A 23,500-nucleotide genomic window follows, 5' to 3' on the forward strand; every position below is an offset into this window, starting at 1 on the left:
GCGCCACCGTGCCGCCCTCCAGATCAATATGCGGAGAACAATACAGATTTCCATACCAGATCGGTTGAGGCCCGGGTTAACAATGGCCACCACCAGTACTGTTAGTCAACAGGATGCTGCTGGAAATTGGGCTACTGTTAGCTGAAGAAGGAGAAGATGGGGAAGGTGTGTCCAGAGGCAGAAGAAGAGGTGGAAGGTAAAGACAGCTGAAGTGAGGGTAGGAACTTTGAATGTTGCCAGTATGATTGGTAAAGGGAGAGAGTTAGCTGATATGATAAAGGAAGGATGATATATTGTGCATGCAAGAGACTAAATGGAAGGGAAGTAAGGCCAGGTGGATCGGAGGTGGGTTAAAACTGTTCTATCATGGTGTGGATGGGAGGAAAAATGGGGTAGGAATATCCTGAAGGAACAGTATGTCAACAGTTTTGGAGGTGAAAAGAGTGTCAGACAGAGTATTGATTATGAAGCTGGAAATTAAAGGTCTGATGATGAATGTTGTTAGTGCATATGCCCCCCAAGTTGGGTGTGCGATGGATGAGAAAGAAGATTTCTGGAGTGAGTTGGATGAAGTGGTGCGAGTTTACCCAAGTGAGAGAGAGTGGTGATTAGAGCAGATTTCAATGGACATGTTGATGACGAGAACAGAGGAGATGAGGAGGTGATGGGTAGGTATGGTGTCAAGGAAGGAATGCAGAAGGTCAGATGGTACTGGATTTGCGTAAAGGATGGGCAAGGCAGTGGTGAATATCTATTTTAAGAAGAGGGAGGAACATAGGGTGATGTATAAGAGTGGAGGAAGATGCACTCAGGTAGTTTATATCCTATGCAGAAGGGTCAGTCTAAAAGAGATTGTAGACTGCAAAGTGGTGGCAGGGGAAAGTGTAGTTAGGCAACATAGGATGGTGAGCTGTAGAATGAAATTGAACATCAAGAAGAGGAGGAGAGTGAAGGCAGTGCCAAGGATCAAATGGTACTTGAAAAAGGAAGGCTGCAAGGTTGAGTTCAGGGAGGAGGTAAGACAGGCACTGGGTGGCAGTTAAAAGTTACCAGACAGCTGAGCAACTACAGCAGAAGTATTAAGGGTGGCAGAAAGAAGGGTGCTTGGCGTGACATTTGGACAGAGGAAATAGGAAAAGAAAATATGTGGTGGAATGGGGAGGTTGATGAAGAAGAAGTGGGATAGTCAGAGAGAGGCAGAAAAGTAGATGGGAGTAAAAGGAGATAAAGCGTAAGGTTAAGAGAGGTGGTGAAGTCTAAAGAAAAGTTGTATGATGAGCGGTATAAGAGGTTGGACACTGAGGAGGAAGAAAAGGACCTGTACCAATTGGACAGAAAGAGGGACCGAGTTGGGAAAGATGTATGAGAAGAGGGTGTTAAGCAGATGGAAAGAGTACTTTGAGAGGCTGATGAATAAAGAGAATGAGAGAGAATGTTGGATGATGTGGAGATAGTGATTCAGGAAGTGCAATGGATTAAGCAAGGAAGATGTAAGGACAGCTATGAAGAGGATGAAGAATGGAAAGGCGGTTGGTCCAGATGACATACCTGTGAAAGCATGGGAGTGTTTAGCAGAGATGGCAGTTTTTAAACCAAATTGTTTAATGTAATCTTGGAAAGTGAGAATTGCCTGAGTAGAGAAGAAGTGTACTGGTACAGATTTTTAAAAATAAAGGGTATGTGTAGAGTTGTAGTAACTACAGAGGAATAAAATTAATGCCACTCTATGAAGTTATGGAAAAGAGTAGTTGAAGCTAGGTTAAGAAGGGAGGTGATGATTAGCAAGTAGCAGTATGCACAGGCAACTCATGGCATCATTCTGGCACTCCAGAATGTTTTGTCACACTCCATGTTGATATAACTTGATAAAACACAGGACCCTCACAATTCTGCCCTGAAAATACTGATATCTTCATCTATGTGTGTGATAAATGCAGTGTCCACTTTTTGTTGATTTCTTTAAGTCCTGGACAATTTTTTCAAAGCCAAGCTTACTTCATGCCAGTGTTCCAGTGAATAAACCTGCTAAATAGCTCCTCACGCTTCACATTAACATGAATATAAAATTATAAAAAAAAAATCCTTTTGTAAACTCTCTCTCAATTATAATACAATCTTTCATTGCTCTGTCATCATGCCAGCTCCACTGTCTCTGGGCCTCTTTGCCACCTTTCTTCTTCTTTCCCTTTTAGCTCTCCGAAGAAAAAAAGTATCTAATTGACTGACTAATGGCACGCCATACTTTGTCTTGATCAAAATTAACTACCTTTCAGCAGGTCATTTCAGACTTTTATGGCTTGAAAGAATGAAGCACCACCAGGGTAATGAGTGACTAAAAATTAACAAATAAATAAACAATAAACACATCAGACATTACAAAAGGAGCATTATACTGCAAGTGGACTGCCTTAGTACAAAAACAACCAGTGTAACTGTTGTTAACTGATTTTTTTTAATGAGAAAGAAAAGATGAAAAACACAGCTACATATTTGGATCTGCAAGAGAGACATTTAACTATGCATCGATGTTCAGCAGCAAGGAGAAAAAAGGTAATAATTTATCTTTAAAATAAATAAATACACTGATTTGGCATTATTTGTTTACTCAATAAATGGTAACATATAAAACATGTTGCCCTTGTGCTTGGCACAAGCCAGTTAATATATTTTAGCTCACTATTCAGTCACCACTTATTGCACCATTTGGCATAAAAAATTCCTGCAGAAACTTCTGTGTCATGGTTTATATATTGTGTAAAACAGCTGTACTTATGTGATTAGAAAAAATAATGCTGTTAAAGCATGATTTTTTTATATTTTGACATATGTATTTGTTTATATCACTGTTAAATAAAGAATGTGAAACATTTTTAAAAAAGATAGCCTCCAAATACCTGTACCTGTTCTTACCTTTACTTTAATTGGAAGAAATAGGATTAAGAAAGCTGAACACTTTTTGTAAGAGCCATTAAGGATGTATTCCAACGATATCATTTTTTTCCTACAGAGGATTAATTTCACTTGGAGTATGAGCATTGAATGATCACCGTCGCTGACACAAATGGAAGTCTATACCCCTAAGTAGGATAAAAGTTGGTGAGCTGTAGCATGTCTGTCCTTTCCGAACCATCTTTGAATAAGCTCAGGATTCTGGAAAGGATTCTAAATCTAGCTGTTATTAAAACTGTAAAATATATGTGGTGGGACAATGTGTTATTTCTTCAGTTGCTTTTGTAAATATCTATGTTTTCTTTTATTGTTGTTTTTTGTATATCACTGCAAGGCAGGTTTTGAAAGGCCCTAACTATGCACTTGTCACTAGTCAAGGTTTTTATGAAACAATATTTTAATGGATTAACACATGCTTTGTGGGTACAAAGGAAACAGGCAATTATAGAAAGTTCAAATTTCAAATAGTTGCATAAATCCATATTCTTTTGTATGGGGACTACAGCTAGAAGTAGGAGATTAGTTTCTACATGTCTAAAACAGATTGGTGATACACACTGTGAAAGACAATGAATATGGACTGACCACCTTGTCAAGACAGATAATGTTTCTTTTCTGAGCCTGGAGGTCATCAAGGTTAGACATCCATCCATCCATTTTCTAACCCGCTGAATCCGAATACAGGGTCACGGGGGTCTGCTGGAGCCAATCCCAGCCAACACAGGGCACAAGGCAGGAACCAATCCTGGGCAGGGTGCCAACCCACCGCAGGACACACACAAACACACCCACACACCTAAATTTCCCTATCCCAGTCAGAAGGCCAACATTACTGAAGGACAAGCCTGCATTCTCTCAAGTACGCTTGGTGGCAGTATCCCTCTGGCATAGAGACAGGGCTGCATGGGAAATATAATTCTGGTCAGTAGCCCTGTTGTGGTACTTAAAAATAATTATAACTTATAAAACAGTGAAACAAATGAATGCACCCACAGTTCCAAAGCTGACAGTAACAACTATAGTAATACAGCTAGAAGAAATAAGAAAGTGTTTCCAAAGAATAACACAATTAGAATTATGGAATCATTAAGATGAATTGTTAGAAAATTTCAGAGACACAGGACTGGTCTACAAAATGTGACGGCTCTCCTGTCAGGCCACTGCATTTGCCATTTTTAATGCTTATCCCATTTCATTTTAATTTGTACATACCTCTTATTGTTGGTAATAGGAACAATGCAAATATTGTTGAATGACCTGTTACACTTGTGAAGTGATTCCTGTTTTTTGTGGTGAACCGTGAAATACAAATCTCAATGTATGCTAAAGATCTTACATCCAGTAACTGTTTAATACTTTATGATGGTTCATTTCATGAAAACAAATGATACCCTACACTTTTCATTTAAGATGACACTAAGATCTGCTTTGAAGTTATCTGATCATGGCATACAGAACCACAAAATTATATTGATTACCATGTGGAATGCCAGTAGGACTTTAGTATGTTTATACAAAACCTGAACACATTTCCCATGAAAGAGATTAAAAAAATTGCTATCTCCTGATCTAAAATAGATTCTTGTCAAGGGTTGTATCCTGCTTTGCACCCAGTACAACAGGGGTGTGCTCTAGTGCCTTTGACTCAAAAATTGTTTACATACTTTAAAATAATTTATGAGCAGTAGTAGTAGTAGTATAAAATAAAGTCTACCAATTCGTCTAGCAATCTGAAGACACACATACACATTAGTTTTCTTTGTGTCACTAATTAACATATAATATTTTGGGAAATTAGGAACTGAACAAAAAAAAAAAAACAACAATGAAGGAGATGTAAGGCAGCAAGCTAACCACCTAGCCAATACACAGTTCTGAAAACAAACATACTTACAAGGTAGGAGGCAAAGAAGGACAGTGTACCAGTACACATAGGTCATGCATGCTACACTGGCCATACGTAAAGTTTCCACTAAAATTAACTTGAATGTTTTGGGTGTGTGTTTAATTTTCACTGTGTACTTTAATGATATACAAAAATGGGAATGCAAGAACATTTTTAAATGTGGTATAAAAAGAAATCCCATTCACCTTCGAACATGCATAGACCAATTCACTGTCATGCAGGGGGCATATCCTAGACTATGCTGTCAGCATTTGGCACCAATTCATTGCACACTCATTGAAGATTTATTGTTTTGTAGGAATGTGATTAGAACATTAAAACAATCTAGACGAGAACAGGCCATTTAGCCCAACAAAGCTCTCCAAGTCCTATCCACTTAATTCTTTTAAAAACACATCAAGTCTAGTTTTGAAAGTCCCCAAAGTCTTACTGTCTGCCATGCTACTTGGTAGCTTATTCCAAGTGTTTATGGATCTCTGTGTAAAGAAAAACGTCCTGTGTAATTTACCCTTAACAAGTTTTCAACTGTGTCCCCTTGTTCTTGATGAACTAAATTTTAAAATAACAGTCTCGAGCCATTGTACTGATTCCCTTTATAGTTTTAAACACTTTAAATATGTCACCTCTTAATCTTCTTTTGCTTAAAATGAAAAGGCACAGCTCTTTTAATCTTTTTTCAAAATTCATCCCTGTAGCCCTGGAATGAGTCGATTTGCTCTTCTCTGGAATTTTTTTTTAGCACTGGTGAATCCTTTTTGTAGCCTGGAGACCAAAACTGCATACAGTCCTCTAAATGATGCCTCACCAGTGTTTTACAAAGCCTGAACATAACCTCCTTGGACTTGTACTCTACAGACCATACTATATGACCTAACATTCTGATGGCCTTTTTAAGATTTCTGAACACTATCTGTAAGTTAATAGCAACTCCACTACAACTCCTAAATCCTTCTCATAAGGTGTACTCAAAATTTTTAGACCTCCCATTGTGTATTTAAACCTAACATTTTTACATCCTATGTGTAACACTTTACATTTACTGACATTAAACAAATCTGCCCAAGCTTGTATGCTGTCCAAGTCATTTGCAATAATTTCACGAATTCCAGATTATGTGCCAATCCACCTAGTTTGGCATCACCTGCAAACTTAACCAGCTTGTTACTTATATTCCTATCCAAATCATTTATGCATATAAAAAATAGTCAGAGTCACTGTCTTCTGTGGAGCACCATTCTTAACATTAGCCATTTCTGTTAAGGTTCCTTGTACCATCATCCTCTGCTTCCTGTATCTGAGTCAATTCTGCACCCACCAAAATACATCACCACTTCTGGTCTGGTCTGATGCCCAACCTCTCATGTGGCACCTTATCAAATGTTTTCTGGAAGGCCAGATAAATAATATCATAAACTCCATTTTGAACATACCCTTTTGTTGCTTCCCAGAGGTGGGTAGTAACGAGTTACATTTACTTGAGTAACTTTTTAAAAAATTTGTACTTCTAGGAGTAGTTTTACCGCACCAAACTTTTTACCTTTACTTGAGTTTGTGAAGAAGAAACGCTACTCTTACTCTGCTACATTGGGCAACGCTCGAATCGTTACTTTTTTTCCCATTAGATACAGTACGCAATATTTTTGCCAGAGAGAATCTACTCCAGTGGATCTACTTCATGACTGTTTCACCAATAAGAGGTAGCAACAATAATCAGAAGACTCCGTTTCACCAATCAGATGTAACAACAATAATCAAATGGCTTCATTTCACAAATAAGACGTAGCCATGCAGTCACATGACCACACACAAACTGTCGTGTCCTAGTAGCACAAATTCCTCACAGACAGCGGACAGGGAAAGAAAGAATACTGTACATGAAAAATAAGAGTCAACTCCTGCTGAAGCTTAACTATCACTTCACTGAGTGAAGAACTAGTACGTTTTAACCAAACATTCACAGACACAAGACAGTCAAGGTAAAGTGAGACTTCTTGTAGGTGCACAAGCTGCCTTGTTCTAATTTTATTCTCTATCAGCTATGCTATTTTTAGGGCAAGTAAATATGCAGTATTATATTGTCAGTGTACAGCAGGGGTGCCCACACTTTTCATTTTCAGCTTGCAAGCTACTTTTAAAATGAGTTTTAGGTGAATCACCCTCAACATCTTCCCTAAATGGATAGCACTTAAATGTAGCAATTGGCTCAAGTAAAGCCGAGTCTTGAAGCCGTCTGTCAAAGTCTGACAATTTTCAATCTGCTCTGTGTAGCGTATGCAGTCAAGTTGTGCACACGCCTTCCATTGCGTCTCCAGCTCCGACACGGGGTTTTGGATATTCCCCAAATCAAGGCGCTGCAGCTTTGAGAACAGATGTTGCATTTTTCATTTGAAAGTATTAACTGAGGTAATCATATTGACCATAGTTTTCTCTTTTTCTTTCAGCTGTAAATTAAGCTCATTCAACATGTTGGCCAGATCGGAAAAAAAATGCCAAGTCTAGCGGCCATTGCTCGTTGTTAAGTTACTTGTATTCTGCATGTTAAATGACAAGGAGAAACTCCTTTTTCTCTAGCCAGGGCTCTTGAAATCTCAGAAGGAATTTCTCCCTAGCCATTTGACTCAACGAGGGTATCTTTTATCATCTCTCCATCTTGGAAGGACTTCTTATGCTTAATGATCGATTGACTCACCGGAACAATGCTTCTGTGTGTCCGCCTTTGCGTTTGCATTCAGCCGCGTGACGGCTGTCCGATTAACTGCGATTTTAGTTCCCTCTCCTTTCTCATTCTCAGGTCACTTTTCGGAAGAAAGTCAGTTTCGTAGTTTTTATGAACAGTTCGAAAGTGCCTTTCCACATTTTCCTTCTTTGGATTAGCAATGTGTAGCGGTCGGAAGCCGCTAAGATTCACACCGTCGAGAAAGACGGTGATTTATTTATTTTATATGAGGATTACCAGGGACAACCCCAGCCTTGGCACGACACACACCCACAAACACTACAGAGACAAAGAAAACGCCCTGGGAACTTAAACGACAAAAAGTATAATGAAATTAAATTACTAAATGAAAACAATAATACCACCCCTAATCCCTTCGGCGATATTACAATTAACAGATAAACATGACAAACACGCAGTAAAGTCCATGTGTGAAATAATAGCGGTGAAGTTATGTCCAGTGATTTGAATGAAGCGAGGGAAATGGAAAAACACAGTCCTACCGGTAGTTGCTGAAGTAAGTTGACAGATGAATGGTTCAGGAGCGCTCCTTCTTCCGTGAAAGCCAAATAATCCAGACAACGTCCTCAGTAACAGTAAACAGGTAGACGAATGATTCCAGACCCCAACAAACAACACAATCCAGGACACGAAGATGTAAAGCAGGAAAACGACAGGCAGTTCCACAGATAAATACAAGCAGCAAACACCAAAACAAAACTTTTTTCTCTTCGTCCCCTGCCCTCCTTTTGAACCCCTCTGGCCACCTTTGCCCCCAACAGCCCTGCAAGGACTGCTGGGAGATGCAGTTCTAACCAATGGTAGCACTGCTACAATCCCCTCCCAGGCCGTGGTGTACGGCCGAACCAAGGCTTGAGGTTAGCGATGTTAACAGTGTCTACTTTCTTCGTCCCCGGCAATCCCCACTCTACTGCATAGGTCACTGGTCCTTTCTTTTGGACTATAGTTGCGGGCGAACCACTTGAGCCAGTTTAGCTGTGAATTTATCGGAGGCTTTGGAGAGGGATGAGTCCTGATCCAGACTTTCTCCCCAACTGAGAATTGCACAGGCTTATGTCTCCGGTTGTGCGACTGAGATTGTCTGGACTGGGACCTCACCATCCTCTCCTTTACCTGTTGTGTGATAAGTTGTAGTGTTTGCAAATGATCATGTATTGAGGTGTCTGGATTGGGTGGTTTATGATTAATTACCCTCTCTAGTGGACCGTTTAGCTGTCTGCCTAAAGCTAACAATGCAGGGGTCTCACCCGTAACCTCGTGCACCGCCGTGTTCAATGCGAACCGCAGCTCAGGCAGCCACTTTGTCCAATCCTGATGATGGTCTCCGACGAAGGATGCAATCATTGTCTTCAGGGTCCGGTTCACCCGCTCAGTGCGATTAGATTGGGGATGGTGCCGCTGTTGGCTTAAGGTGCACCACCCCCATTGCTTCCAAAATTCTTCGCCTCTGAGCTGGTAAACTGCGGGCCCCGGTCTGAGATGATGTTCTTGGCACCCCCATCGGGTAAAGATCTCATCCTTCAGGGTGGAACATATCTTCTTGGCTGTGGCATTAGCCATGGGAATAGCGCCACCCATCGGGTAAAATAGTCCACAACCACCATCAGGTAGGTCTTCCGGTCCTTACTAGTGGGTAATGGTCCCATTAGGTCCACGCCTAGGCTCTCCCGGGGTAGTGATGGTTACTGGCTGGAGTTGACCTGAGGGGAGACCAGGTGGGGTTTTGTATTGCTGACAGGTGGTACAAGTCTGGACATGGGACCAGACGTCTTTGCGTATCGTCGGCCACCATGCCACCTCCAAGACTTTAAACAGTGTCTTAGTTCGTCCAAGGTGACCACCGATCGGGCTGTCATGGTAATACTGTAGGAACTTGGGCACGTATGTCTCGGGCACTACCAACTGATAATGGTAAACCCGGTCTTTTGTTGGAACACAGCGATAGAGTGCCCCTTGAAGTTCCCTATAATGTATGCGGTCAGACCTCCCCCCTGAGCCCTCTCTCAACCCCTGACACACAGGACTGGCTGCTTGAGAGTGAACAATTTCCTGCATGTTCAGGGGAAGATCAGGCCAAGGGTTAGAGACCGATACCGCACATACCATCGGTGCGGGCTCGTGCACCCGGCATAAGGCATCGGGCACCACATTAGCACAACCCTTCCGATAGCACACCCTGAGCGTGAACTGTTGGAGGCGCAAAACCCACCTTGTTAGCCTAGGCGTGGTCTTGGGCAATTGAATGCCCAGGTCAGAGCCCTATGGTCGGTGTAGACTTCAAAGGATGTCCCCTCCAAGAAGTGGCGCCATTTTTCCACGGCCCACACGACAGCGAGGCATTCCTTCTCGGTGGTGGAATAATTATACTCGGCGCCCTTCAGTGACCGTGAAGCATAGGCCACCACTTTCTCTTCTCCTTGGTTAGTTTGAGCAAGACGGCGCCGAGTCCGAGGTCACTTGCGTCTGTGTGGACCTGAAAGGTTAATTTGGGATCAGGCTGTGCCAGGACTGGAGGTGATATCAATGCCTGTTTAAGTCTTTCACTGGCACGTTGGTGACCACTCCCAGGGGGATCCCTTCCTCAGCAGCTGGAACAAAGGGGCAGCGATGTCGGCAAACCCATGCACAAATTTGTGGAACCACCCAGCCATCCCCAGGAGCGCTGGAGACTTTTACCTCCTGGGGCTGGGTAGTCCAAGATGGACTTAATTTTCTTTGGGTCTACCGGACCCGTCTGCCGACACCAAATGGCGAGGAAGTTTAGATGGTCCTGTAGAAATCTACACTTGCGGTGTTGAGTGTCAGATGAGCCTTCTGCAGTCGCTGGAAGATGTGATCAAGGTCCTTCAGATGTTGTGAGACAGATGGGAGAATACGATGATGTCATCAATATACACGAAACAGGTCTTTCCAATGAGTCCCCGGAGGACCTGCTCAATAAGCCATTGGAATGACGCCCCAGCGTTTTTAAGTCCAAAGGGCATCACCCGAAACTGGAACAACCCCTCGGGTGATGGCGGCAGTCTTCTCCATACTACTCTTCCCCATCCTCACCTGCCAATACCGGACTTCAGATCAAGGGAGCTGAAAACCACTGCCCCATGCAAAGACTCCAAGATGTCATGAATGAGGGGCATGGGGTAAGCGTCATCTAAGGTCTTCTTGTTCAGCTCCCGATAGTCAACACAGAATCGGTAGGTCCGTCGGCCTTCTGAGCGAGCACCGCAGGGCTAGCCCAAGGCGAGGTGGAAGGCTCAATGACCCCATCCGCCAACATCTGGTCGACCCACTCCTTGATTATTCCTCTTTTCAGAGCGACACTCTGTAAGCTCTGTGCGAACAGGGACAGGGTCGACTGTGTGAATGTGGTGACACACCACCTCAGTCCGACCCAATTTGTCCCATCCACACAGAGTGCCACCTCCTAAGCAGCGGCTGAACAATCTCCGGCTGTTCAAGAATAGCCTTCTCTACTGGGCTGGGCTCGTCCACCAACTGCGAGGTAATAACACAAGTTAGGCCAAACCAGATTACTTTGAGCCTTCGTCCCAAACCGATGGACTCCACCCCGGCAACTCATACTCCAGCGCGACAGATGGATGGTAAGACCTACCGACACCAGAGAGTCCATTCCCAGTAACAAGGGCATTGACAGATGGTCATCTTCCAGGATGTAAACTTCTGTCTCCCAGTGTGTCTCATGTAAGCAGAACCTCATGGGAACCCTGCCCTTTGCCCGTCGCCCTTCCATCCGCAAGAAAGAATTTTACTTTTGCACTTTCCCTTAACTGCTCATGAGGCACTTTAAGCTTTTCCCACAAGCTGTATTTCATAAGGGTATAAGTGCTCCCTGTATCTCGACTGCCTCTCCAGTGACACCCCGCACTTGTATGGGCACCACTAAGAGGGGCAAGGTGGCTTGCACCAAGGTGAGATCGGCCGGGGATCCACTGGGGCTTTCCCTCATGGTTTGGACAGGGGACATCTCGAGGCGTGGGACCCTTTCGAGACCCACTCAGCCCGATAGCCGCCCAATCCTTTTCCACTCGGGACCCCACCTTCACCAACTCATCGACCGATTTCACGACCCCCCTCAGAGTAGCAGCCACCCGAGGGTCACATGCATCAAGGACACGTCGCAATATCTCTTCCTCACGCATGTCAGATCGCCACTTCAGACACAATGCACGGAATTCAAAGACAAAGTCCCGGAGGCTCTGCGATGGTTTTTGCACAAAGGTCCGGAGCTTTTCTTCCAACAGCGCCTGGTATTCGTCAGAGAGGAACGCATTCAGGAAAGCAGCGAAACTCCGCCCAGGAGTTGTATTTGTGCCGCTCAGCAAACCACCAAGAGCGTGCCGGCCGCTGAGTGCCGTGTTCAGGAATCCCGCAGCTCGGCTCCACTCAGAGGATGCAGCTCCACGAACATGTCGACCTCCTCTACAAAGTCGACAATGCCCGTGGGTGCACACTGAGGGGCCAGCTTTGGAAACTCCATCCGCGGTACCGCAGCGGACAAGGCCGACTGTCCCCAGTCGTTCCTCCTCCCGCTACAGGAGTCGACTGCCCCAGTGGCTGCGTGGCGGCACGCCAGCTCTCTTGCACCTGCCTCCTGATCTCCTCTCTCATATTGGCTTCCAGGCGCTGCACACGCCGTGAAGGACTGCTCCAGGCGCTGCACCCTCACAACCGCCTCTCCGAAACTTCGGGCGGCCGTGGCATCGATAAGATCATGGACAGTTTCATCACGATTTAGAAAACTGCGGGCGATGTCATCAACCAGCGTCTCTAGCTGTTCTAGCGCAACATCAGGTCTTGCAGAAGCTGTCCTGCGCCGATCTCGGGCTGCTCCGGACTGGAGACACACAGGGTATCCAGCAGGCTCAACTCCTCCTCGAGAGGGGCTCTGACCGTAGCGTGGCGGCCTAGGCAGCGGGCGCACATCAACCAGCGGTTCACGAAGTTCAAGTTCCTCACCCTGCACTGCGCTTACAACAGACATGCTTCTGAAAGAGTGTGTGAAGTCGCACTAGAAGGTGTCGTAAATAACCCTGGCTCCTACCCGGCTCGCCAAAATCTGTAGCGGTCGGAAGCCGCTAAGATTCACACCGTCGAGAAAGACGGTGATTTATTTATTTTATATGAGGATTACCAGGGACAACCCCAGCCTTGGCACACACACCCACACACACTACAGAGACAAAGCGCTGGGAACTTAAACGACAAAAAGCATAATGAAATTAAATTACTAAATGAAAACAATAATACCACCCCTAATCCCTTCGGCGATATTACAATTAACAGATAAACATGACAAACACGCAGTAAAGTCCATGTGTGAAATAATAGCGGTGAAGTTATGTCCAGTGATTTGAATGAAGCGAGGGAAATGGAAAAACACAGTCCTACCGGTAGTTGCTGAAGTAAGTTGACAGATGAATGGTTCAGGAGCGCTCCTTCTTCCGTGAAAACCAAATAATCCAGACAACGTCCTCAGTAACAGTAAACAGGTAGACGAATGATTCCAGACCCCAACAAACAACACAATCCAGGACACGAAGATGTAAAGCAGGAAAACGACAGGCAGTTCCACAGATAAATACAAGCAGCAAACGACCAAAACAAAACTTTTCTTCTCTTCGTCCCCTGCCCTCCTTTTGAACCCCTCTGGCCACCTTTGCCCCCAACAGCCCTGCAAGGACTGCTGGGAGATGCAGTTCTAACCAATGGTAGCACTGCTACAAATGATAGATTGACAGATCAGATAAACGCAGTTCGATTGTGACATTGTAAGAGTAAAAAATCCTCTTCCAATTCCACAACCAACCCACAACAATTTTTTTTTTCTTTAGTCGATATAAATTGGAAGGCTCACTAGATCCCTTAGATCAGGCATGTCAAACACGAAGCCCCTGGGCCACATGCGGCCCGCATGACAGATCCTGGTTAGCACTAAACTTGTACAAAATGATTACTATCGTTTGTGATTGAATCATTCTGCATCTTCGGCGTTACTTATTGACTTTTCTTACTTCTGCCTTCTGACAAAAGCAAGTTTTCCCATGGCATTACGGTACCGGAAAAGTCATCTGCTAGTATAGTTGCACCCGTGAAGTCGCAACTGAAGTGCTAGGCTGCAGTTCGCTGCCCACTACCGGGCTGCGAGAGAACTGCCTGCAATGGAGACTCATTCAGTGAAGGGCTACAGCAAAAAGGCTGCCCCCTTCACTGAAGACACTTTTCAGAATGCTAGGTGGGCACGGCTTTGCAGCGGCGCAGAAAAAGGAGAGAAGACCGCGGTGAGAGAGTATTACAACAAAGTATTATGTTTCTGACAGTTTCCCCATATGACACAAGTCCACAGAAATGTCGTTACTACGAAGTACAGTCAGCAGCAGATACTTGAAGTGACCTTGAAATACTTGAAAGAATCATCCACAGAGCAGTTAGTTCTGCGGTCACAGCTCAGTTGTGGACATTTGCACAACGATCGCTAAACAGAAACACTGTAAAAAAATGTTCTTTCTTCGAACTTTCCTCATAATGTTTTTTTTGCTGTTTTTGTTTTGTGTGGTTTTAAGTGATACATTTTTCTTATTGCTCGTCAACATTTGAAAAACATTCATTAGAATTTAACTAATTATCACCCTTCTATAGAAACGGCATACTTATTATATGTAAAAAAGAAGAAAAATCTCGGGTTGCAAATGTATGCGAACTGCTGCATTTGAAAGACGCCAAAAAAGCCGATTTTATGTGGTTGCAGTGATGCTTGTTCAAGAAACATCCATATTAATGTGGCACTCATTCAAGAATGTATGAGGTTTTTAAACTCTCTTGGGACCCGGACAAACAATCGCATACGTGGCAATAGTGCTTCGGGACGCACTTCAGCGTGTCGTTCCCGCTGGGTGGGGGGGGATCCCAGATCCCAAAAGAGTTCAGAAACCTCACAATATGAAGAAGATGAAAATGATAATTTGGCTTCTGATTGATAATGTTGCTGACCACAACATGCTTCCGCACTTAGATAATGTTCACGGTGAATTCCTCCCACCCAATTTCATGGCAGTGCTTCAGCCATTGGATTTGGGCATCATTCGCACCCTGAAAATGTATCATCGTAAGGAAATGCTGAGAAAAATTCTCGTCAGCATAACATAACATAACAGGAGAAGATTAAAATAATGTGAAAGAAGCTATTAAAGCTGCTTCCATTTCCAACATCCTATCTTTGTGATGCACGTTTTCTGCAGTGACAGCAAACAAAACGAGATTACGGAGTATACTGAACATAAGCAACACACTTCGCGTGTCACTGTCTTCCATCCTCCCCAGATGGGATCGTCTGGTTGCAGGAAAACAAGCTCAGGGCTCTCACTGATTCTGCATTATGGTAAGCTGTATAATTTCTATTACTAAATTATAACTTAATAATAATAGAAATGTAATGTAAATTGTGTATAAAACTGCCCTACGAACCCGCCCATAATCACCCCATAAACTCCAACCTCCAATAACCCACCGGTCCCTGAAAAAATTAGCTTCTAGTAAAGCGGTCCTTGGTGTCAAACAGGTTGCGGACCACTGGGCTACACTACTGGCTGGGCTGCTGAGACTGGCCACCTGGGCAGAACTGACCATCACGAGTAGTAATAGCTTGCATATTTTCACGTTTTTTTGCTCTAGTTTTATGTAATTTTATGCTAGTATTGTAATGAACAGTTAGTGCAAACTACAGCTGAAGATCTGAAGTGGACGCGAGAGGTTGGTGAGTTGTTTATTAACAGATTTTTGTGATTTTGAGTTTGTATAATTAGTGTAGGTCAGGGGGCTTTTTGCATATCGGCTTAGTTTACAATATAAACTTTGAAGTAAACTTAGCAAAGTAAAATTTGATTTTTGGAGAATTTGTTTTCCAACTTGTATTACTGAGCAATGAATTCATTGAGCGTTTTCGCGATTTCAGTTCACACGAACAGGACTTTGTGCTGTTTACATCACCATACTCTTACAACGTTGAGAATGCGCCTGAGGATATCCAAATGGAATTGATTGAACTGCAGTCAGATTCTATTCTGATGGCAAAAATACAACAAAGTTGGTGTGCCAGGCTTGTATGCTTACCTGCCACCCTTGCATGTGCAGATCCATAAGTTGGCATCGAGAGTACTGTCTATGTTCGGAAATACTTACCTTTGCGAGCAATTGTTTTCGTTAATGAAAGCTACCAAAACCCCAAATCCCTCAAGACTTACTGTCGAGCACCTTTCATCCCTCATAAAAGTTGCAGCTGCACATGATTTCAAGCCTGATATTGACAAACTGGTTACTAACAAGAGATGCCAAGTGTCGGGACAAAAGAAATAAATCTCACACTGTAAGACTCCTATATAAGCAATGAATATAATATAATGAATATAATATAATAATATAAGGACCTAGCTAAGAGGCTAAGACTCTAATTGTACGCTGTTGTACGGAGATTGTATGGAAATAAATTTCTTTTCTTTAAACTTTAAGTGTTACATTTTTTAAAATTTTCAGTATTGGAAAGAAAGCTACAGTAACTTTGTATAATAGTATTTGTTACAGTGCGGCCCGCTGACGCACGTATGGCAGTCGAAGCGGCCCACCAATGGTAGTGAGTTTGACATGCCTGCCTTAGATAGCCGGAGTTTTCCAGTAGCTCACGCGTTTGATCGTCCGTGCGGGATGACCATTGTGTTAGAAGAAAAGAGATCTCAGACTGGCCACCCTGTATGTCAATCAAGTGGCAAATGCCATAGGGAGGATATATGATAGACTAACATTTAAAAAAAAATTTTTTGAATGCAACGCGATCTACCTACACTACCTTTCCGATCTAGCCTTTCGATCACGATCAGCATATTGGGCACCCCTGGTGTACAGTATATCTTGTCACTGTAAGTAGTTTGCACTGTTCAAACATACATGTTACCTACTGTAGGTATTGGCTTCAAAAGCTTTGTTGTGAAAAACTGAGATTTGGAACTTTATGTTATTTGTGCATCTTTATTTTGTAAATAATTTTTTTTTATTTTTACTCATTTTTTATTTTATTATTTGGAAATAGCAGAATTTGCACATTATTTTATATTTTTGTCTGTCTTATTACAACATTTCTAAAAAATATATCATTTATTATGATCAAACAGTTACTCAGTACTTGAATAGTCTTTTCATCAAGTACTTTTTTTACTCTTATTTGAGTAATTTTTTGGATGACTACTTTTTACTTCTACTTGAGTAATATTATTTTGAAGTAACGCTACACTTACTTGAGTACAATTTTTGGCTACTCTACCCACCTCTGTTGCTTCCTCATAGAATTCCAGCATGTTAGTAAAATATGACCTTCTTCTTCTCAACCCATACTGACTGTTCAGAAAAACTCATGGACTTGCCATGTGCTGCTCAACCTTATCCTTAATAATTCCTTCCATTAATTTTCCTGTGATGCACATTAAGCTTGCTGGCCTATAGATGCTTAGATCACCCTTTTTATATAATGGGATAACATTTGCCATTTTCTAAGTACTTTGGAATGTCCCTAGTTTGCAGTGGACTTCCTAAAAATATGTGTCAAGGATTTATATACAGTATGTACTTGCTAATTTCCTTAAGAAATTGAAGGTAAATATCTGGTCCTGAAGATTTGTTTGATTTTAGCCTATTTAAACTGAGCAGTACTTCTCCCTCCTACAATTTTCCAAATCCTTAGTAGTCCCATTTACTGCTAGGAGGTTATGTACTTCCTCACTTGTGAAGACCTCAGAAAAATGTTTATTTAGATCATCCACTATTTCACTATCTGTATTTTTAATTCCCCTTTACTACTCCTGATGTACTTCACCTCCTCCTTCACTGATTTTTTACTACTAACATGCTGAAAGAATCTCTTTGGGTCATCTTTCACCTTATCTACTATATTTCTCTCCAACTGTCTTTTAAACTCCCTAATATCCTTCTTAATGGTTGCCCTCAAGTTCTCATACACCTTGCGATACACATTGGAATTATTAGTCTTATACACCTTACACAGCTGTTTTTTTCCTTTGCAGCTTCTTTTTAAACTCTTTATTAGCCCACTGCAGAGTGTTTTTAAATTTCTTATTAATTCCAAATCTAGGTATGTACCTGTCCTGCATTACAAGTAAAACATTTTTAAACTTGTTGCACTGCTCCTTAACGGTCTCCACATTTAAAATCTTATCCCATTCCATCCTCCTTAGACATTGCTGCATTTGCTCAAAATTTGCCCTACAAAAGTTAAACTTAACAGTTTTAGTCTCTGCATCTGCACCCTAACAAAACACTGAGAATTGTATTATATTATGGTCACTTGACCCTAGTGGTTCAATTACCTGTACACCCTCAATTCTACCCTGATTATTACAAAAAACTTAAATCCAGACAGGCTTCATCCTGCATTGGTACTTTAACATACTGTGTATAAAAATAGTCACTGATTATTTCTAAAACCTCCTGCTCTTGTACTCCGCCATTTCCAAAGTTATCCCAGTTAATATATGCATAGTTAAAGTCCCCCATCTTATATGTCCGTTTCAAAATAGTATAGTATTAAGCTATCCACTGAAAATAAATAACATTTACATTATGTCATTCATAATTATAGTACATTCTTTTGTGAGTGATAGTGAATTATATATATAGATATGCTGGAAATCCTAAGGGCACACAAGACAGTGAGCGCAAGAAAGACAGAGAGTGCACGCAAGACAGAGGGCCACGCCTGCCAATTCTAAGACCATGAGATACGCTCGACAGAGCCCTGCCCACCAACTCTAACTAAGGGCAAGGAAGACAGAGAGTGCACGCAAGACAGAGAGTGCACGCCCGCCCACCAACTCTAACTAAGGGCAGTCAAGACAGAGGGCCCGCCCACCAACTTTAAGACCATGGGATACGCACAACAGAGCCCCGCCCGCCATCTCTAATGCTACTTCCGCGTCCACTGTCGCTCTCGATCAAACAGTCAGTTTGAAAAGATAAGTTTTGAGGGTAGTTTTAAAATGTGTTATTGAATCAAGCTGATCTATATGAGAGAGAAGAGAATTCCCGAGTTGAGGAGCACTATGAGAGATGCTCGAGCTCCCATAGCACAGAGTTTGATATGTGGTACAGAAAGTACAGCTGCAGATGAGAATCTGCGTGAGCGAGAGGTGTGTCAGTCTGTAGGAGATCAGTGAGGTTGTGGAGAGCTTTAAATGTTAAGAGTGGTATAGTTACCAGGGAGCCAGTGAAGTTGAGAGACAATAGGTGTAGTATGTTCAGTGGATTTAGAACAGCAGGTTATTATCCTGGCAGCAGAATTTTGAATAAATCGTAGCGATGGATACGTTTTTGTGGGATGACAGATAGAATACCATTACAGTAATCTATACATGAGGTGACTCGGGCATTAACCAATACTTTAGTACTGTGTTGCATAAGAACAGGACGAAGTCTAGAAATATTTCAGAGATGGAAGAAAGCAGTCCGAGAAATGCTACTTATATGGGAGGAACTATTTAATAATAATAATAATAATTATTATTATTTAGTAATTGCCATTATTAGTGTATAATTGCAAGTAAACGATTCGCCAAAATCTGTTGTATGTAAACGATACTGTTTAAAACGTTATTGCTTTTTCATCAGAAAACCCGGTTTCCCCGTCTACCTGTATTAGTTTAAATGGCCCTTTTACCACTTGCAATAGGGTGAACGCGCTGACTTATCGTGTCGACTGGGCAACACAGTGAATGCGGCGTCTATCTATATATGTCTATGTTTTCCGTAGCCTGCTAATTGTATCACATTATTACAATGAGGAATATGCAATGATTGTATTTCCTATGTGAGAAAACGATGAAGAAAAGCACCACATAGACATTTGCATGTCAGCATTTAAGTTTGATCATTTGCTTCAATGCATCAAACCATTCATCACACATCAAAGCACCCAGATTGATCCTGTTGTAGCTGCAAGCCTGCTGTCAAATGTTGATGGTAAACAGCAATGCTGACATCACCTACCAAAACTTGCACACACACACCACCTTGCTGAGACTGCAACTTGCACACGCGTCACGTTAATTTCTGAGGATGTGTTTGAGGACACCTCAAAAGAACGCTGGGAAAATGTGCCGTGCAAGTACTCATTCAGAGTGTGAAAATATACACCGGCCCTTACATGACCATTTAAATAAATCTGTCACATCTGTTACAAATTTGCTGACCATAAAAAGCTACACTGTTTAATGAAAATGAAAGAATTAATAATATATCACATTTAAATTATTACTCCTTTTGTCCATATTGCTTTTTGTCAGCAAGAAACAAAACAAAAAGATACAGTAATAAAAATAGGTTTAAAAAAGGGTACCAAAAAGTATCAATTCTAAGTCAGTAAACCTCTAACACTATGTAGCACAATGATGTTCATAGTAATGTACAGTACAAGGAAAAAATGTTGCATTTCAAGACTTTCTAGGTTTAGGCAAGGTGTCATATAGCCCTTGCATAATGTGCAGCACTTTTAAACTACCATTTCAAACAATGAATAGAAAGAAAGTCCATTGTCATTTTCGATGTAGGCCATGACAGTACTTGTTCTGTATATTGTATATAATTAAGATTAATGTATTAAATAAATTCAACTGTATACCTCAATAAATAATTTCATTTGACATCTTTATTATAGTTATAATATCTGACTAGAAAATAAAAAGAATATTAGTCTTTTTTATTTACTAGTAAGATATTAGAAATACAAAATAATTTGTAATTGAGGATCTGCCAGTAAAATAGAAACACTCAAAAACTGTCAAGTATGGATTAGTGCTTATAACTATGATTTTTATACATGTTAGTTATTATACTCAATCCATACGAAGTCAGTTTGCCTTGACTAACCCGGAGAAATCATCCATTGCACACCTATTTCTTAAAAATCTGATTAATGAGGAAGTCTGTGTAATAAATATCATTAAAAGGTAGCACAAAACATTTTGCACTTCATGCTGCCTGCAGAATTGCAGAAAACAACTTTATATGCAATCACCTGAAGTCATACATTACAAAGTCATCTCACCACAGAAAATGCCCAACCATTGCTGAAACTATTTGTAGCAATACCAAAAATATACGTCAATCTATGTTAAAAAACAAGTTATCCAAACAACAAATAACATTATTTGGCTGTTCCAAACATCATATTACAATAGAGTGCACTCATTTGCTAATAAATGACACTGATGTATGTGTATGGCCAGTTGGATTGTACATTCAGCTATTCTGATGAGTGCAACCTCCTTCAGTAGGACTGACATTAGCAGAAGTTGCAGCTTTCTTTTTGGTTGCTAAATGCACAATATCTGTTTGCATATAAAGTAAATGTACAGTATATTCTTGTAATTCCCATCTATGTTCTTGTATATATTTGACAGATGTGTTTCATATACTGTTACTGAATACTTACTTGTTCTAAGTGTTTGAAGTATGACGTTCACAAACCAGTACGTTTACAATGAAACTGGACAATTCAAAATAAACTTTTTAACTTGAATATTGCCATCATCATCCATCCATCCATTATCCAACCCGTTATATCCTAACTACAGGGTCACGGAGGTCTGCTGGAGCCAATCCCAGCCAACACAGGGCGCAGTTAATAACAAAATGCTGAACTTCGGAATCGTAATGTACTCAGGTACATTGTTACACGTTGCCACGCCGCCTTTCTCGTTTTCTTAATAGCCAACGCACTTTGTTTTATGTTATTATACTGTCTTTGTAACATGATCCATTTATGGCTATTAAATAAAACTCTATAAACCTCTCCTGCCTGTGCCATAATACCACATTCCATCAGTTTCCAGTAGGTACTCGATACTACACTACACTGTAATCGACGATCGGTTCTTGGTGCAGCTTAACGACGTCGCGCGTAATCGTTGGTTGCCTCAACCCGTCTTGAATGAATGATTAATGCTTGGCATTCATGGAACCGATTGAGTCTCGACTGGAAATGGGGGATTTTCAAGCGAGATTTACTGGGTTAAGTCTCGATTTCATAAGCGCGCTTCGTGTTCAATGCGCAATCAGAGTTCCTGCAAAACAAATAGGATCTCACTTCCAAAAACTGTGTTTTTTCCACAGTAAACTTTTCCGTCGTAACAAAACAAAAACTTGCAAAAAAATTTTCAAAAATAATTTCTTATTTAATGTAGTACTAAGGGTGTTGTACCGTGTTAGCCATTATGGATGTAGTGAGAAGTAAAGCAGAATAACACCTTTTATTGGCTAACCAGGAACATTATAATATGCAAGCTTTCGTGGTAACCCATGTCCCTTTTTCAGGCAAGATATAATCAAAGTTAATAGCATTCGAGTCGCTTCTCACATACGTGGTGCTCGAATGTATACGTGTGTGTTTTTTCTGTGTTGCTTTTCCTCCAAAACGGACCTGTGACCCGTCCAGTTCTTGTTCATACCCTGTGCTCGATTCTACATGTGGTGAAGGATAGACCGGGTGCCAAATGCGAACCAAAGATAGTGCGTCAGTAGAGCGGTAGCGCTACGCCTTGCGCCACCGTGCCGCCCAAAAATGTTCTATTTGGGGGAAAAGTAGCTCACTGTTAAAGGTATACATGCCTTTAGCACCAATGAAAATCAACGAAAGGTTTTCTTAAAATAAAAATAGTACTAACCAACCACCAGTATATTCGAATCAAACTAAATGTGAAGATGAAAATGTTACTCTCACAATGATAAAGACTTTAAAATTCGTATCCCTGGAATTATATAACTTTACAAACGCTTAATAGAAATTTGCATTTTTAGTAAACATTATCCCTAACAATTAAAAAGAAACAAAAGTAGAAACTGAACTTTATTTCTTTCTTTAAATGTCAGCACAATGTGCCTGGTTCTTTAATCATAATGTTAATCGTCATGATATGGGTACTTCATTGGCTATGTATAATGTCAAATAAATAAAGTTGCCAATTGTGATTACTGTATAAGAGCTTTGCGGCAGTTTCACAGCGGAAGGGGCGGTACTTGCGAGATTTGAAGCTTCCGATAAGGTAAACCTAAATGAAACAGCGTGGAGTAAGAACACGTGAAAATAACCTAAGCAAATACAACCCAAAAATGTCGAATCATACGGCCATTTTCAAATTAAAAAAAATACGGCGTATACGCATGTTTGTTTTTCCTGTCAAGTATCTACTTTTGTGAAGATAGCAAACACTGCAGAAAGTAGCACTGTTGTCTACTTAAGTGAGGGAAAACAGAAAACTTACTAAAATAGATTCTGTAGTCGGGCGTGTTCGGCCTTCCTCGCTCTTCCGTAGTGTAACTCGCCATTTTTCGGAGCTGCAAGGAAAGCGTCTGTGCAAATGTGACCCTCCTTGAACAGCTCAAGGAAAGAAGGAATGTGGCGCGGGATATGAAACCAGTACTTGCAGACCTCTGCATGCTGTCACTTCGGAGAACACAACTACCTTCGCTGTCCGTGAGCTCCGTTAGGGAGGCCCTCCTCCAGGCACCACACTGCCATCTAACTGCAACCGGAGGCCTGGCAGAAAATGGCGCCTCTCCGCAGGCACGAAGTAAAATGGGTCATATTTCTGATCATGCTTTGGTAATAACTCTACGTATGTATTAGTTCAACTTATTTAATTTTTTTGTAAAAGTCTACCGTTAACGTAGTCGAAACGTGCGGCATTTTTATTCAAGTGATTAATACACACTCTACTAGGGGCTTCCCTTACACCATGAACATAGGGAAATCATAATAGTTTTTAATGTTATAGACGCTTTGTTTGCACAGTTGTAGTTTATAAAACATTTGATTGCGGTGCTGTGCATTCTGT

General features: G+C 41.5%; 1 protein-coding gene across 1 annotated transcript in view; it reads right to left on the reverse strand.

Moving 5' to 3' along the window:
• ppa2 (inorganic pyrophosphatase 2) overlaps nt 1–23,190 on the reverse strand; it is a 176,919-nt gene extending 153,729 nt beyond the window's left edge. Inside the window, exon 1 of the mRNA XM_039759191.1 lies at nt 22,928–23,190. Coding sequence (XP_039615125.1) covers nt 22,928–23,102 — 175 coding nt within the window. The 5' untranslated portion in view covers nt 23,103–23,190. The remainder of the gene's footprint in view (nt 1–22,927) is intronic.
• Between the last annotated feature and the right edge of the window lie 310 nt (nt 23,191–23,500).

The sequence above is a fragment of the Polypterus senegalus genome, chromosome 7 (genome assembly GCF_016835505.1).
Source record: "Polypterus senegalus isolate Bchr_013 chromosome 7, ASM1683550v1, whole genome shotgun sequence".
Lineage (NCBI taxonomy): Eukaryota > Metazoa > Chordata > Cladistia > Polypteriformes > Polypteridae > Polypterus > Polypterus senegalus.